The sequence below is a fragment of the Mycothermus thermophilus genome (genome assembly GCF_041956435.1).
Source record: "Mycothermus thermophilus strain CBS 625.91 unplaced genomic scaffold VTJ04scaffold_2, whole genome shotgun sequence".
Taxonomy (NCBI): Eukaryota; Fungi; Ascomycota; class Sordariomycetes; order Sordariales; family Chaetomiaceae; genus Mycothermus; species Mycothermus thermophilus.
Genome location: NW_027191428.1, coordinates 3,490,909 through 3,504,721, shown reverse-complemented (window position 1 = coordinate 3,504,721; position 13,813 = coordinate 3,490,909). Strand labels below are relative to the sequence as shown.

The 13,813-nt window shown below is 53.7% G+C and overlaps 2 protein-coding genes across 2 annotated transcripts; both read right to left on the bottom strand.

The window, feature by feature from the left end:
* Window positions 1-670: 670 nt before the first annotated feature.
* Window positions 671-967, bottom strand: VTJ04DRAFT_3440 (uncharacterized protein; the record flags this gene model as incomplete). The annotated part of the gene is made up of 2 exons (XM_069361341.1): window positions 671-714; window positions 778-967. The coding sequence occupies 2 exons, from the start codon at window positions 965-967 to the stop codon at window positions 671-673; spliced, it is 234 nt and encodes a 77-aa protein (XP_069221961.1).
* Window positions 968-6,162: 5,195 nt separating this feature from the next.
* Window positions 6,163-12,604, bottom strand: VTJ04DRAFT_3439 (uncharacterized protein; the record flags this gene model as incomplete). The annotated part of the gene is made up of 8 exons (XM_069361339.1): window positions 6,163-6,524; window positions 7,601-7,669; window positions 7,804-8,789; window positions 8,985-9,088; window positions 9,150-9,310; window positions 9,472-10,743; window positions 10,798-12,211; window positions 12,272-12,604. 8 exons carry the CDS (start codon window positions 12,602-12,604, stop codon window positions 6,163-6,165), a joined length of 4,701 nt encoding a protein of 1,566 aa, XP_069221960.1.
* Window positions 12,605-13,813: the final 1,209 nt, after the last annotated feature.

The window sequence follows — 13,813 nt, the reverse complement described above, 5'->3', positions numbered from 1 at the left end:
ATGGCCAAAAGATTGAGGCTTATCGTGACACTTGTCCCGAGTTGTTGTCCTTTCCAGCCGAGCGCATCGCGGCGCTCGATGCCTGAAGGGTGGAATTGGGATTATTTGTCGTGATGGTGATGTTGAGATGGTGAAGGAGCATGTTGGGTGTATACTTCATACACTATGAAGTAAGTCAGGTAAGGTTGGAGAAACCTCGTGGCGGCCAAGAGCAGAGAGGATCTGCACAACCCGCAGCATCTCCCATGCAGAGTTGGGCTGTACTCCGGCAACTACAATTTTTGCGCAGCCGGATGCCAGCATCGAGCAAACTGCAGACAGGACCCTAGATGGGTAGGTTGACCACGAGCTGGGCCATGGATGTGGTCCAAACTGCTGGGGCTTCCCGTTGATGCGATGAAAACTGCCGCATTCCCTCAAATGGCTCTCCGCAAGCGACATGATCATTGATCAGCTGGAGCTGGAGGCAAGAGGGGATGGATTGAAACAACCAGGCCCCAAAAGACCCATTGATTTCCGTTTTTAGTTAACAGGCTCCTCTTGTTCGGTTTCGGGATCAATATCAGGCCACGGGTCTCGGAGGTATCCTCCTTACTGTGAATTGAAGTGGAGGTTCCATTTCAGGTCTTGCAACGACTAGGACTCCCATCCACGTTCATGGATCCATGTGTCATTCTCTGGAGGAGAGGGCCTGGGAGAGCCCAGACTTGCGGACTGGAAGAGGGGCAGCCAGGATCCTAGCTGACAGGGGTATCCCCCATCACAGGGCGGCCCCACCGCAAGGTGCCGAGATGCCGAGGCCGGCCTGCACCCGATTCGACGACAGCTTGAGAGCCTGCAGGCCTCCGTCGAGCACAGAAATGGTGACCAACGCAATCGCTGCTTGTTGCTGCTTGGAGGTTATCTTAGCGTCGTGTAATGCACGATGCAAGAACGGTGGAGGAAGCTCGATAAAAGCGAGAGCCATTGAGAAGCTTGATAAAGGTTCTGTGGTTGGGTTTCGAGGTCGGATCTGGCTCCGGTTCCCTTAGTGGATCCAAGCTGTGTACTGTACCCGAAGGAACCAGGATCCAGGTTGGCAAACGCAAGATATCGGACATAAGGCACATACTCCGAACACAACAGGAGAACGGCAGCCTGACATGACACATCTCGATGCGGTCATGATGAGCGCGCCCAGACCCGCATCTTTTCTTAGGCACTTAAACAGCTGTGTTGAATTGTGTATTCATCATCGAACCAACAGCCAATTGTATCGTACAGTACTAATACTAGAGATCCGAGCCAGGAAATCACACAAACAGCGGCCGAGGAACCGCTACGTCCTCCATGATAAGAGATATCTCCTCTGATTAATTGGCTCTCGGAGATAAACTTCACTAAGTACTGTACAACGCCATGACTTGTACTCCGTCCCTGCCAATGAGAACTTTTTATTTCTCTTCATCAGAAAAGGGCTGTGATGTCTCGACAACCTAGCCACCTCAGGCATTAGAGCGTCGCTGGAAACCCCAAGGAGGCTAGAACGTCAAGTATTCAAAGGCCGAAGTTGCGTCGAAAGCACTCCAATCTTACCCCTGGGGCTTTAGTTGCCTAAGCGGATACTATAGTCTATTTCCGCGAATCTACCAGATGGCCTCCGTTGCGTTGATGCATATCAACTCTAACCTGTCGTAGATGAGATGGACATAGTCCAGACTGCCGGATATCTCAGGAAGTTTTGCTCATCTGCGCAAATTTTGACCATAAAAGACCAGTCTCTTCATGCAAGTGCCCTGGTTTGAGCTTAAATGCAATCCAGACTAGGGCAAGTCCATCACCATTGAGTGCATCTCCATCCCACCATCATCGCGTTCTTGACCACCCCCTTGCTTCGTCTTAGATCAGCAATCTTTTCTAATCATGGAATCTCCACTCAGAGGCCATTCTGTTTCCTCGTCACCAATGGGCAGGAAATGACAACCATTCTCCCGGGACGGCGTTGCGGTGAGGGACCAGGGTAGAGAAGCACGGAATTTCTCTGAGTTGGGAAAATATGTACTGTGTTGAGCACATGTCTCATGCGTGAAAACTGTGCCCCTCCTTCTGTTAGGGTTTATAATTCAAAGGTGTGGTTGCGAGAGCCGAATTTTCAACCAGTTGAACTTCAGATTTCCCACGCTGTTGTCCTCCACAGGGCTGCATACATACCTCGGGACATACTTTCTTCTGCCACATCTACATTCAAGACGATAGCTCCAAGATCGCCACATGTCCGGCTTCGATACAACAAGTAATAGAGAATGCACTTGTTTAGCCTTCCCGCGAAAGGGATCTATACCATTTCCGACCCAGCGTGCAGCGTGGCGGGCGCGGGTCTCATCATGGAGTGGTGACTTTCCGCCAATCCGCGCATCGCCTTTGCGGAGTTGTGGAGGAGGGGGGGCCGTGTTTCACACGTTGCTCTGTGCAATATTTGAACGTCATAAAATTATACTGTGTAGTGGATGTACTAGAAGCCAAGTTGATTGATGGGCGGTTCGTGGTTCGCGTTCATCACCCTAGGATAGCGGCCGACATCACCACCAAGATGGGGAGCTGAGACAATGTTTCGTTTGCTTTTTGCGGGCAACGACGGTGTGGACGGCGTGGGGGATGGAGAAGAAGCAAGCAACGCCAAATAGGCCAGCGGGGCCCGAAGCGTGGCCGGGGCCAGAGCTGAACGTGGGGTGAGTCAAGCAAGGCGGCCACGAGACTGTTGGCCTTTCAAAGGGCCAGATTTCGTGGCCCCAAGACCCCAAGAAGGTCAATCTGTGGAGGTGGCTAACCTTAGACCGCACGATGGACATCCCGTTGCTCCACATGATGATGTCGAGGAAAAAAAGAAATCTGGCGCTGTTGAGGACGTTGGATTATGCTTCAAAATCTTAGCGTCCGCGTGCTAAGAAGGGAGCGAAGTTGGCGCTGGCCCACTTCCCGCGATAATCAACCTCACGGATTGACTTCCGTGGAAACAGGACTCAACATGCCAAAGTGGCACGAATCTTGTACGGAATAATGAAGGGATCCGGACGTTTCTCACCTCTATTGCCGACCACCTAAGTTCCTACTTCCCACCTGCATACCTTACCTTAGGTACATACGTGCAACTCCCTCACCTTCCCCCACGGTTGGGACTTTCGCGGAGCGGTGCAGGCAAACAACTGCCAACACTTCTCCTTTCGGCGAACAGCATCTCAAACTCGTCCTAGTTTTGAAACCCCGTGTCTCGATAACGGCAGCTTCCACAGACAGGTCGATGCCTCTCATTTGTGCAGATGCACGCAGCCGTCTTGCCCCTCCCCTCCAACATGTGGCGCTCACCATGTTGCCAGCTACCTGCCCAACTAATCCTAAATACCTGCTCCAGCCCTCGAAGCTGTATTGCACACCAGCCAGCAGCCGACCAGTGTTTGGGTCAGCAACGCATGGTGCACAGTGCCGAACTGACGCCGCGTCGGAGCCCCGCAGAGGTGTTCGGCGCCGCCACGTTCAGCCCAGAGCGGACCATGCCGGTTCGCAGAGTCCATCACAGACGTTGCATCTACACTAGCAGCTGCACTGGGTCTGCTCTATTTAGTTGAGCTGCTGATGCGCTCACCGCCAGCAAGGACTTTCCAAGACCTACTAGCCGGTAAAGCATGCGCATGATAATATCTGCAGTTGAATCATAATTTATGCAGTTTGGAAACATGCTGGGTAAGCCCCTTGTGGGCCGCGAATGGATATTGGAAAAATGGATGGATGAGAAGAATCATAGCCAACGTGAGCAATGGCGCAGTATATGGCCCGACCTGTCCCGAAGATGTCTCCCCGGACGCCGCACATGCTTTGCGTAACCACCCGGCAGCGGCAGTGGCTGCGGCCGTGTGACACTGCCCCAGACGAAGATGCAGGATCTAAGGCCTCTCATCTCATGGAAATATTCTATCTGATCGCATTGACGATCATTACTTGGCTGGGTTTGAGGATCTCGTCTTGTCTTTGTCTTCCTGTGACAGAGCTTCAAGTTAGGAGGTTAGTGGTATGTATGTATGTACGTCCAGAACGCACGGAGCCAGTTCCGGGCCGCCCTGCTGCGAGTATGGCGACATGGTCACAAGTTTCCCACTTCAGAAAGGTCTGTATGTACAGTACGTACATACATCCGCTACCCGAGCCTTTGCAAGCCACGGATGTTCCCGAGACGAAAGAGTGAAAAGCCGCACTTCATCTGCAGCCCCTCGGTTGGGGTCAAAGAGTTAATACTTATCGACGAGAGGGACTCCCGACTGAACTGGATATTAGGACATGCCTGGGTGATTCCAAATCTGGCTTGACATTCCAGCCAGAAATACGTAGCACAGTCGTTGGTTCTAGATCCATTGAGAAGCAATGTGACGAGATGCAAGATGCTCGATATCGGGACGCTGCAGTTGTGAAAGGACTGTGTAAAACGTTCCTAGTGCTCTGGTGCTAATCGGGGTCGTGCCTCAGCGGAATATCGAGGATCCGTGGAAATTAGAGAGAAATGAACTTGGGAGATGGATGATAAGAGAAAGTGGAGGTCCTGGTGTGGTCCCCGGGACCACTACCCGTGGACCCCTGGTCCCAAACAGACCGCCAAGAACGGCCAAGAACGGCCTCACAACAGAAACCGGGGCTCAAAGCCAAGCCCAAGATCGGTGGCATCCTCATCGGCAATTTACACGCAAACATGAGGACTATGAACGGCGGAGCTTCATCCGTACATATACACCGCATATTGAGCACCATTTGGAATAAACTTCCCGGGCTGGAACGGACACCCATTTTGTCCAAAGATACAGCCGACAACCTCCCCGATCAGCACGGACGAAACTTGGATTTTGCATACTCCCTACATACTTACGGAGTACTACCTTACACATCCATGAATGAGGGGCCAAATCTCCTTTAACATCACACACACTGTATGTGTGGCAAGACAGGGGAACAAGCATGAAGCGAACCCGAGATGTTTTTAAATGGGGGGAGGGGGCAGAAGAGGCGCCGTCCTTGGGTTACAGTCCCCCATTTAGGATCACAAAAGTTGTGTGACACAGCAGGAGTCTCAGGTCACGGGGTTGGTCACGCCTTTGCGCGGGCTGACTTAGTATTACTAATAGCTGGAAAGGATGCGCGCGCCCAGGCAGGAGTGAGTGGTGGGAGAGTAAAGGTTGGACGGGAATGGACGCAGGGAACTTTTCGGCTTCGTTGAAAGAAGCTGACATGGTTGCTGTCTCTCGTCCAGTGGACACTCGTTGAATCAAATGGGCATTGATTAATCAGCGGGGGAAGTGTGTCTTGGAAAGTGCCCAAGTTCGACAGACTCTCCAAGAGAAGGCGACGTCGCCAACCAGTACCGTTGGCTTGATTTTGAACAGAGGAAAACCAGGGGAATCAAGGCCCTGGCAGGCATCCATCATGCCATCTGTCTCCGTCAATTCCGGTCGAATACAACTTACCCATGCCCTTTACAGGACGTGATTCATGATATGTGTCCAAATCGGAGGTTTTGGTTCTCCCTTGTGTGTAACACCCCTCCAATTGTGCCTCTCCCTCCTCTATCGCCGGCCCAGGAGGCAACAGCTTGCATCGGTGGCGGCCAAACACGCTCAACATTCCCATTTAATGAGCATCCATTGGCGTCATGAACATTTCTGCCCATCCCTAGTCGTTCGATGTCATCCTGCAGTCAGCAGTCATCTCATACTGATATCGATTCTTCTCGCGTCTCACCACAGCAAGCCACGCGGTAGAGATACCCAATGGACCGCCCCATCCGAACGCCAGCCAACGGGTACCGCACACGGATGTGCGTCACTGGCAGCTATCAGAGAGACCGTCACGAAGTCGTTTTGGGGGGGGGGGGGTTGGGCATGAAAGCAGGCCAGGTCTAACTTTCAAGGATACGGTCTTATGCGATTAACAAGTTGCGAGACTGCTAGACCGCGGAAACATGTACATACGATCAAGAGATCGGCACCATCAGACGGGCAGATACGAGGTAGACATGGTCGCTGACGATGTGCGCAACGGTTCGATTTTATACACATATGCATCACCATGTATGTATTTACAACCCGGCCTTCCTGAGCCCACCATCAAGAACACAATCAATTTGGCCCAACTCATTTTACCAATCTACCGCTCAGCAGCCTGACTTCCACCTCCCAAAACCTCCTCCACCAACCCAGCCTCCCTCACCAACCCTTCAAAGTAGCCTCCCTTCTTCTTCACCAGCTCCGCCGGTGGGCCAAACTCCACCACCTCTCCCTTGTCCAACACCACAACCCGGTCGCAGTCCATGATGGTGTTGATGCGGTGAGCGACGGTGATGATCGTGCGGTTGGCAAACAGCGGCCCGCGAAGAGTGGCTTGCAACATGGCGTCGGTCTGGACGTCGACGGCGGCGGTGGCCTCGTCCAGGACAAGGATGTTGGATGGGGTCAGCATGGCTCGAGCCAAGGAGACAAGCTGGCGCTGGCCCTGAGAGAGGTTGGAGCCTGCGTGGAGGGGTAGGTTAGTTGTGCTGCATTGGACTTTTGGACCATATGTGCTGTGTGCCGTGAATTTCTGGAACGGCCGGCATATTGCATGCATGAGTGGTGAATAGAAAGATGTGTGAATGGTTGGATGAATGCGTGTAACCCTCCCTTACGTTCCCCCCTCGATCTTTCAGCATAAAATTGAAGCAGCAGCAGCAGCAGCAGAGGGCAGCTACCACGGATCCGAGAGTCGGAGAAAGCAGCAAAGATCTGTCGGCTGCAAGACAAATTCTCCCTCATGTCACACACGACCACCTCGTCTTGTGCGCAATCTTGCAGCAGGCAACTGCCGCTGAAGGATGACAAGTGATATCCCCTTACTGCTCGCGGTGAGGGTTGTATGGCATGGTCGGAACCACTTGATTCCGGGATTACAGTCTGGATCATCCTCACATGGGATGACCTATGAACGTAAGCTTGAGTGTAAACGTGCTAGAGGGTGATGCGCTCGCTCAATGCAGAACCAGCAGAAGCGGCTTGCACACCTCCGTCCCAATTACCCATTATATTTGTCCAAACATCCGGATGGCGTGTATTTGGACAAGACATGTGGTATAAACAGTGGGCGTGAAGAGGGTGACACACTACAGCTAGATCAGAACAGAAACGGAGGGCCGTTTCCATCCATTCACCCAAGGTAGTGGACATTGATGACGAACATTTGAAGCGATTAAGTGGCCAAACCAGATATTGTCTGCCATGCACTCGCACAGCGGCCCGAACCCCGAAGGACAAACCCTTAGGACCACGGGGCATAGTGGCTTAACAATTATGGGTCGAGATAACAACTTCACTCCACCGATGGCGGCCGAATCGTGCCGCATTGGTGCCTCCAACATCTTGGTTGGAGTCTCGCGACCGTCAACAATGACGCGCAATCCCTGGGACCGGGACAACAGCCAACGGTGCGACGGGAAGCCAAAGCCGAAAGAAGCCGCGACGGAGGAATACCAGAACGGGGCTCAGATGAGTGGAGAACAGCCAGCCAACAGAGGACAAGCACGAAACGGAAGATGGAACTGTGTGTAGCTTACCTCCTTCGTGGATCTTGGCCTCCAGGCCGCCTTCCATGGACGCGACATGGTCTTTTAACCGAGCATGCTCTGTGTAGCGTCAGGTATTAGCCTTGTTCTTGTGTCTTTCGGACCGAGGAACAGGAGTCATGTAGCACGGCATGGGAAAGGGAAAACAGGGAACAGTCATCCCCGGGACAAACAGGTGTGACGAAAAAACGTACCGAGCACACTCCAAAGCTCCGTATCGTCGTGCACGTGGCCAGGATCCAGATTATCTCTGATGGTACCCTCGAACAGAGCCGCATCTTGGGGGATAATGGCGAGACGCCGGCGGAGGTCCAGAAGACCGATCGTGGACGTATTGATGTCATCCAGAGTAATGTTGCCCGAATCCGGCTCAATGATGCGGAAGAGCGCGAGTGTCAACGAGGACTTGCCTGCCCCTGTACGACCCACGACGCCGATCTTTTCGTGAGACTTGATATCGAGATTGATGTTCTTGAGCACAAGATCGAGGCCCTCGCGGTAACGGGCGCTGTAATTGTTGAACCGGACCTCACCGCGCGCCGGCCAATGGACAGGAGGACGGCTCCGGGGGATGATCTCGGGAGCCTCACTGGGTAGCCGCGCGTACTCGAGCACGCGCTCCACGGACACAATGTTGGTCTCCACTTCAACGGTCTGACGGACGATCCAGTTGAGAGACGTTGTAATCTGCAAACCGTACGACATGGCGAGACCGACCATGCCGGAGCTCAGCTGTTTGCCGTTGGCGATGGCCAGAACCGAGAGACCAGCAGCGGCGAGAATAACGACGGCGCCGATGAACTCCAACCTCACAGCCAGCCACCGGTTGGCGCTGATGGAGGGGAAGTAAGCCCGCAGATTGCCATCGACGCGCCACTCGTTTTCCAGCTCAAACCGCTTATGTTGGCGATAGGCACGGATGGTCGAAATACCGCCAAGTGACTCCTGGAAGTGAGCGTAGATTGGACTACGACTGACGCTGTCCAGGCGCTTGAGCTCACGAGACGTCCTGAGGTAGTACCGTTGGATCCAGATGTACATAGCGCCCAGGGGGATAATCAGGGCAATGAACGGAGGTACCGTGAGTGAGATGACGACAAGAATGAAGCCAGATCGGGCAAGATTGGTGAAAAGCATGTTGAAAGTCCGCGCAAGCACCTCGTCGACGCGGTAGATGTCACTGTGCAACGGTCAGCCCCCCCAGAATCTTGAGGCAGTTGGCAAACAAGCTGTGGTGCTCAACGCCACCCCGTCTCCATCAATAGTTCCAGGAGCACCAGAGCCGCTCGGCCCCCAACCCCCTTGCACAATATCGGGTGTGTTTTACCCAGCTAGATGATCACGGGGATTGTGGAGGAAAACCAGGGGCACTCACCTCGAGAAACGGTTCAAAATGCGACCAGCTGGCGTAACATCAAAGAAAGACATTGGGGCTCTGAAAATTGCCGTTGCCATCCTCTCGTGTAACTTGCGCGATGCCTAAGCCGTATACGTCAGCCCGATGGCTTATTCTTCTGTGTTTCATCATGCATCTACCTACCTCAATCGAGCAAAAGATCCAGAGGATGAGCGTTTGCACGACCGTGAGTGCAGCGGCGCCGATGCCGAAAGCAAAGTAGATGCCGATATACTTTCCAATCTCGGGGTTGGTGCCGGCCTCGGTGTTGCGTTCGGCCCAGTTTTTGAGCCAGAAGCTTCCAGCTGCAGTCAGGTCAGCAAACGGTGTCACGTTCGAGCAGAGGCGTTCAAGAGCATGTGGGCAAGGCGCATGGCGCCAGCAGAGGAAATGGAGGGAGATGGAAGAAAAACAAGGCAACGAGGGTGTGTGTTTAAGACAGCACCACACAGAGTCGGGCACTTACCAATGCCGGCTGTCTGCGCGGCAATCAGAGTGGCCAGGTACACTGCCACGGCCACGAGGTTGTTGGCTTTGGCGTATTCAGCATAAACGGACCACTTGACCTTGCCCTGTTCCATGTGCTCCTTGGCCTGTTTGGTCCTGGTGGAATTTTCCTCATCGTGGATCTTTCCTCTCGGACCGCGGAAGCTAGCAGCACTTGCGCGCCGCAGTGTCGCCATACTTCCAGTGCGTTGTTTCCTGGTCGGAGCAGACGAACTGGAGGGGCCGGGCTTGATTGACTGAAGAGCACCAAGCCCTTCTTGAGCCTCCTCGATCTCGTCCTTGTCCTGGCTGTTGCTGGCTGCCTCAATAGCCGTTGATGACTCGCTGTCACTCTCAGCCGGAGATCCGGCAGACGAGTTTTGACCAGAGTCAGCCGTCCCAGCCGTGTTGATCAAGTCCGCGACAGCTCCCTTCATGGCCAACAGCTGGCGATAAGTGCCCCTTTCGATGATCTCGCCGTCCTTGAGCATGCAGATGAAATCTGACTCGACGAGGACTGGGATCGAATTGGTTGCCAGGATCCTGGTCTTCGTGCACAGGAGACCGCGAGGACCAAGAACATTGTTGATAATGTGGCGGCCGACGTGCGAGTCAACGGCAGAAAGCACATCATCAAGGAGGTAAACGTCGGCCCTGGCATATACGGCTCTGGCCAAAGCAACACGGGCCTTTTGCCCACCGCTGAGGGAGATACCGCGCTCGCCGACCAGGGTCTCATCGCCGTCAGGGAGCTGGGCAAAGTCGTCCAAAAGGGCGCAAGCCTTCACTGTCTTTTCGTAGAAATTTGCGTCGAAGCGATGGCCGAAGACAATATTCTCCCGAACAGTGGCATTCATAATCCAGGGTGATTGACTGACGTAGGCAACGGTACCGTGCACCGTAACCTCGCCTTTGACCTTCCACAGATCACCAAGGATGCTCTGCAGGAGCGAGCTTTTACCAGCACCGACGCAGCCCACGACACAGGACAGCTCACCCTTATGCGCGCTGTAGTTGATATTTTTCAAGACCGTTTTATCTTCGTGGCGGTTCCAGGAGAATGAAGCATCACGAACCGACACCGACTCCTCGCCCATGATCTCAACGGGCGGCTTGACCTCGATGGCGTCGGGCTGGATCTCCTCGGCCGTCAGGTATGAAGTGATACGGCCGACAGCCACAGTTGCTTCGACTATGGACGTGATGACCATGGGAAGCACGGCCAGCGGAAAGGTGAGAAGGTTGAAAAGGGCTAAGAAGATGTCAGTATCAGAATCTCGAGGCGCAAATTTGTGGGAATCCGTACCAAGAGCAGGGAAGACAATTTCCGTTGACAGCGGACGGTCGTTGGTCAGCACGAACACAGCAAATGTCGAGCAAGATACGAGGAACGGCGTCGAAGACCAAGTGAAATTGGCAAAGGCTTGGCCGGCGCCAATCTTGCGCAGGTTTTTGAGCTCCTGGTCGTTGCGGATGTAGTTCAGCTTGTTCATGAACGCGGATCCCCAAGCATAGAGCTTGATGCTCTTCATATTGTTGACGATCTCAGCAATCAAGCGGCTGCGAGCATCCTTGTTCTTCATCTGAGCCTTCTGGAGGTTCTTCATGATCCGTGCAATCATGCCGTTGACGGGGATCATGATGATCATGACGCCGATGCCCGCAAGCATGGACCAGCCAACCAGGTGGTAAAGTGACACCATGCAGATAATGATCTGGAATGGGGCAGACCAAACTTGTTGGGCGAACTGGGTAAGATCCTGAAGCCTCTGGGCGTCAACAGCCATGTAGTTGACAATGTCACCCGTGGTCTTGGACGAGCGACCCTCGTTAGAAAGCTTCAGGGCCTTCTTGTAGATGGATGAGGTCAGACCACTTTTGATCCTCATGCCTGTGACGAAGGCCAGTTGGAAGTACTGGTGGATCATAATGGTCTGGAAGACGGCGAGAGAAAACATGCCCAAGGCGATGGCAGCCCCCTTTACAACGGGCTGTGGTTCGGAACCGTTGTACGAGTCGATAAACCCGATCAAGAACCTGAGAAGCTGTGGCTGCAGGAACTGGGACACATCATTACCGATCTTGAAGACGGCTGCGAGCATGTACGGGCCGCCATAAGCGCCGAACAAAGCACGCCAGAGCGAGGGATTCTTGTGGTGCTCCAGCTCATATTGCCAATGCTTCTCGAAAGCGTCGCCCGTCGCCTTGGTGGTGTCGGTCCGTGCTAGGCCCCAGAGATCATTTTCCGTCAGAAATGTCGCATAGCCGCGCTTCATGAGGGGTGTCATCCACGAAAACGTGAGGCGCGAGAAGACGGTAGCGTATTCGATGGGACATTCCTCCTCGTCGATCAGCGCCTCGTACGCACTCTGCTTTTTGGGCCATAGCCACTCGAAAAAGAACTCAACAACGGACAGTCCAAATCCCACGCAGTATGCAACGAAGTAGGGCAAATGTTTGGCGTAGAGTTGCTGAGAGATCAGGGAGCGCAGCTTGACGGCGAGGACGATCAGGAGGAGCAGCCAGTAGAACAGGACAACGCCGTTGGCATTGCGAAGCCGCGAGTGCTCGAGCCATTGGATGGCGAAAATAACGAGGAACGAAACGATAGTGGCAGCGGTCACGTAGACGCGGAAGTCGGCGTACCAAACGTCGCGGTAGCTTAGGATCTGGAAGGCAAGTTGCACGGCATAGTCGGAGATGATGAGGCCAAGGAGAACCTAAGAGGGCATGTCAGAGCAGCCATTCCACATCAACGCCCGGGCGCCATGTAAACCCACCTGCTTCGTCCAGAAGTGCCAGTCCTTGGACACGGGGTTGGAGGACTTCTTGTTCCTCAACCACCAGAGGGCGGCCGAGCCTGCGAAGATGCCAAAGGCTGCGATGAGGGCCACCCAAACATCAATAAAGCACGGCGTAAAATCGTAGCGGAAGGGGCTCAGAGGTCCCCAACCCTCTTCATTCTTGCAGAACGGCTGGTCGTCGACTCGGCTGGCGCTGAGATAATGGCTCCCAAGGTCTGACAAAATGCGGTGAAAGCCTGTGATCGAACCCGTCTCAAAGATGACTTTCTGCGCCGGTTGCTGGCCGAAGCCCGCGTCGGCCGACGCCATTGATACAATCATCACGACGCCGGGGCAGCGATGCAAAGGGTCATGTCAGATTGGAATGTTGACGACCTGGTTGGTTTTGGTGATGAAGGTATGTCACCGGTTTCAGGGCCGCGCCGAAGACACGGGCAAAGTTGGCGGCGGTGGGTCTCGGCGCTTTGTGATGTGTGGATGATGACGTCCAAGGCCAAACGCCGCGAACAGACGGCGATTTCCCAGGGCCAACCTGCAGCAACCTCGGAAACCTGGGGCAAGAACCTGGAAGGCAAATGAAGCTAGATATACCAATACGAAGTAGAGGGAAAAAAAAATGCTATGGGTGTGGATGCCAATCCAAGAACTCTTTGCGCCAGGTTAGAACCTCGGAGATAAGACGAAGCTTCGCTCTCCTTCGCCGGCGTATCCAAACACGCGTCGCAACGTTGAATTGTCAGCAGGGACGGGATGCCTTCTGGGGAACTGGTTCGGTGCGGGACGGACAGGGATTAGCTGCATGCAGCTGGAGCGAGGCTTGCTTGGACATCATAGGTCAATACTCCAGTTTACAGCTAAATTTATGTGTAATGAGATGTACCTCAGTAAGACACCGCAGGTCAGGCTACCCCACCTTCGGGAGAGCTCCATCCCGCCCTCCGGGGCTGCCCCCTGTGTGGCCGGAACTCCAGGCCTGTTTGTCATCTCCCGGCTTCGGAACTCTCTACCATATTTGCACCATATTTGCACGCAGATTTACTTCACTTGGGTGTGTATATACCACAGTACTCCTTCGCTTTCCTGTGCCCTGGCTCTGGAAATTTGGTGGTTGGGGCGTGGGTCATGAATTACTAATGGGAGTTGTCCTGTGCTCACGACCCCAGGAAGTCAGCAAGTTGAGCCAAATCTGGAGGTTAGTTTAAGTTGGCTTCTCTCCCAATGAGCTTGTGATCGTGGACAATAATGTTGGAAATGGGACCACCTCGATTCAGTCACACCCGGCCAAAGAGAGCAATGGCTTGGTACCTTATGCCCCATCAATCAAGAATCTACCGTCTGGTCAAAGTCCTACAGCCTGAAGATGTGTTGTGGACAGTCGGGGCATTCCTTGGCAGAGATACGAGTAATCTGATCTAGAGACCTCAGCTTGTACTCTCTGGGCTACGTACATAGATAGGTCGGGTAGATTGTTTCCATTACCTCCACCATCCATAAGCTCTAAGAACTCGACGGTTTTGT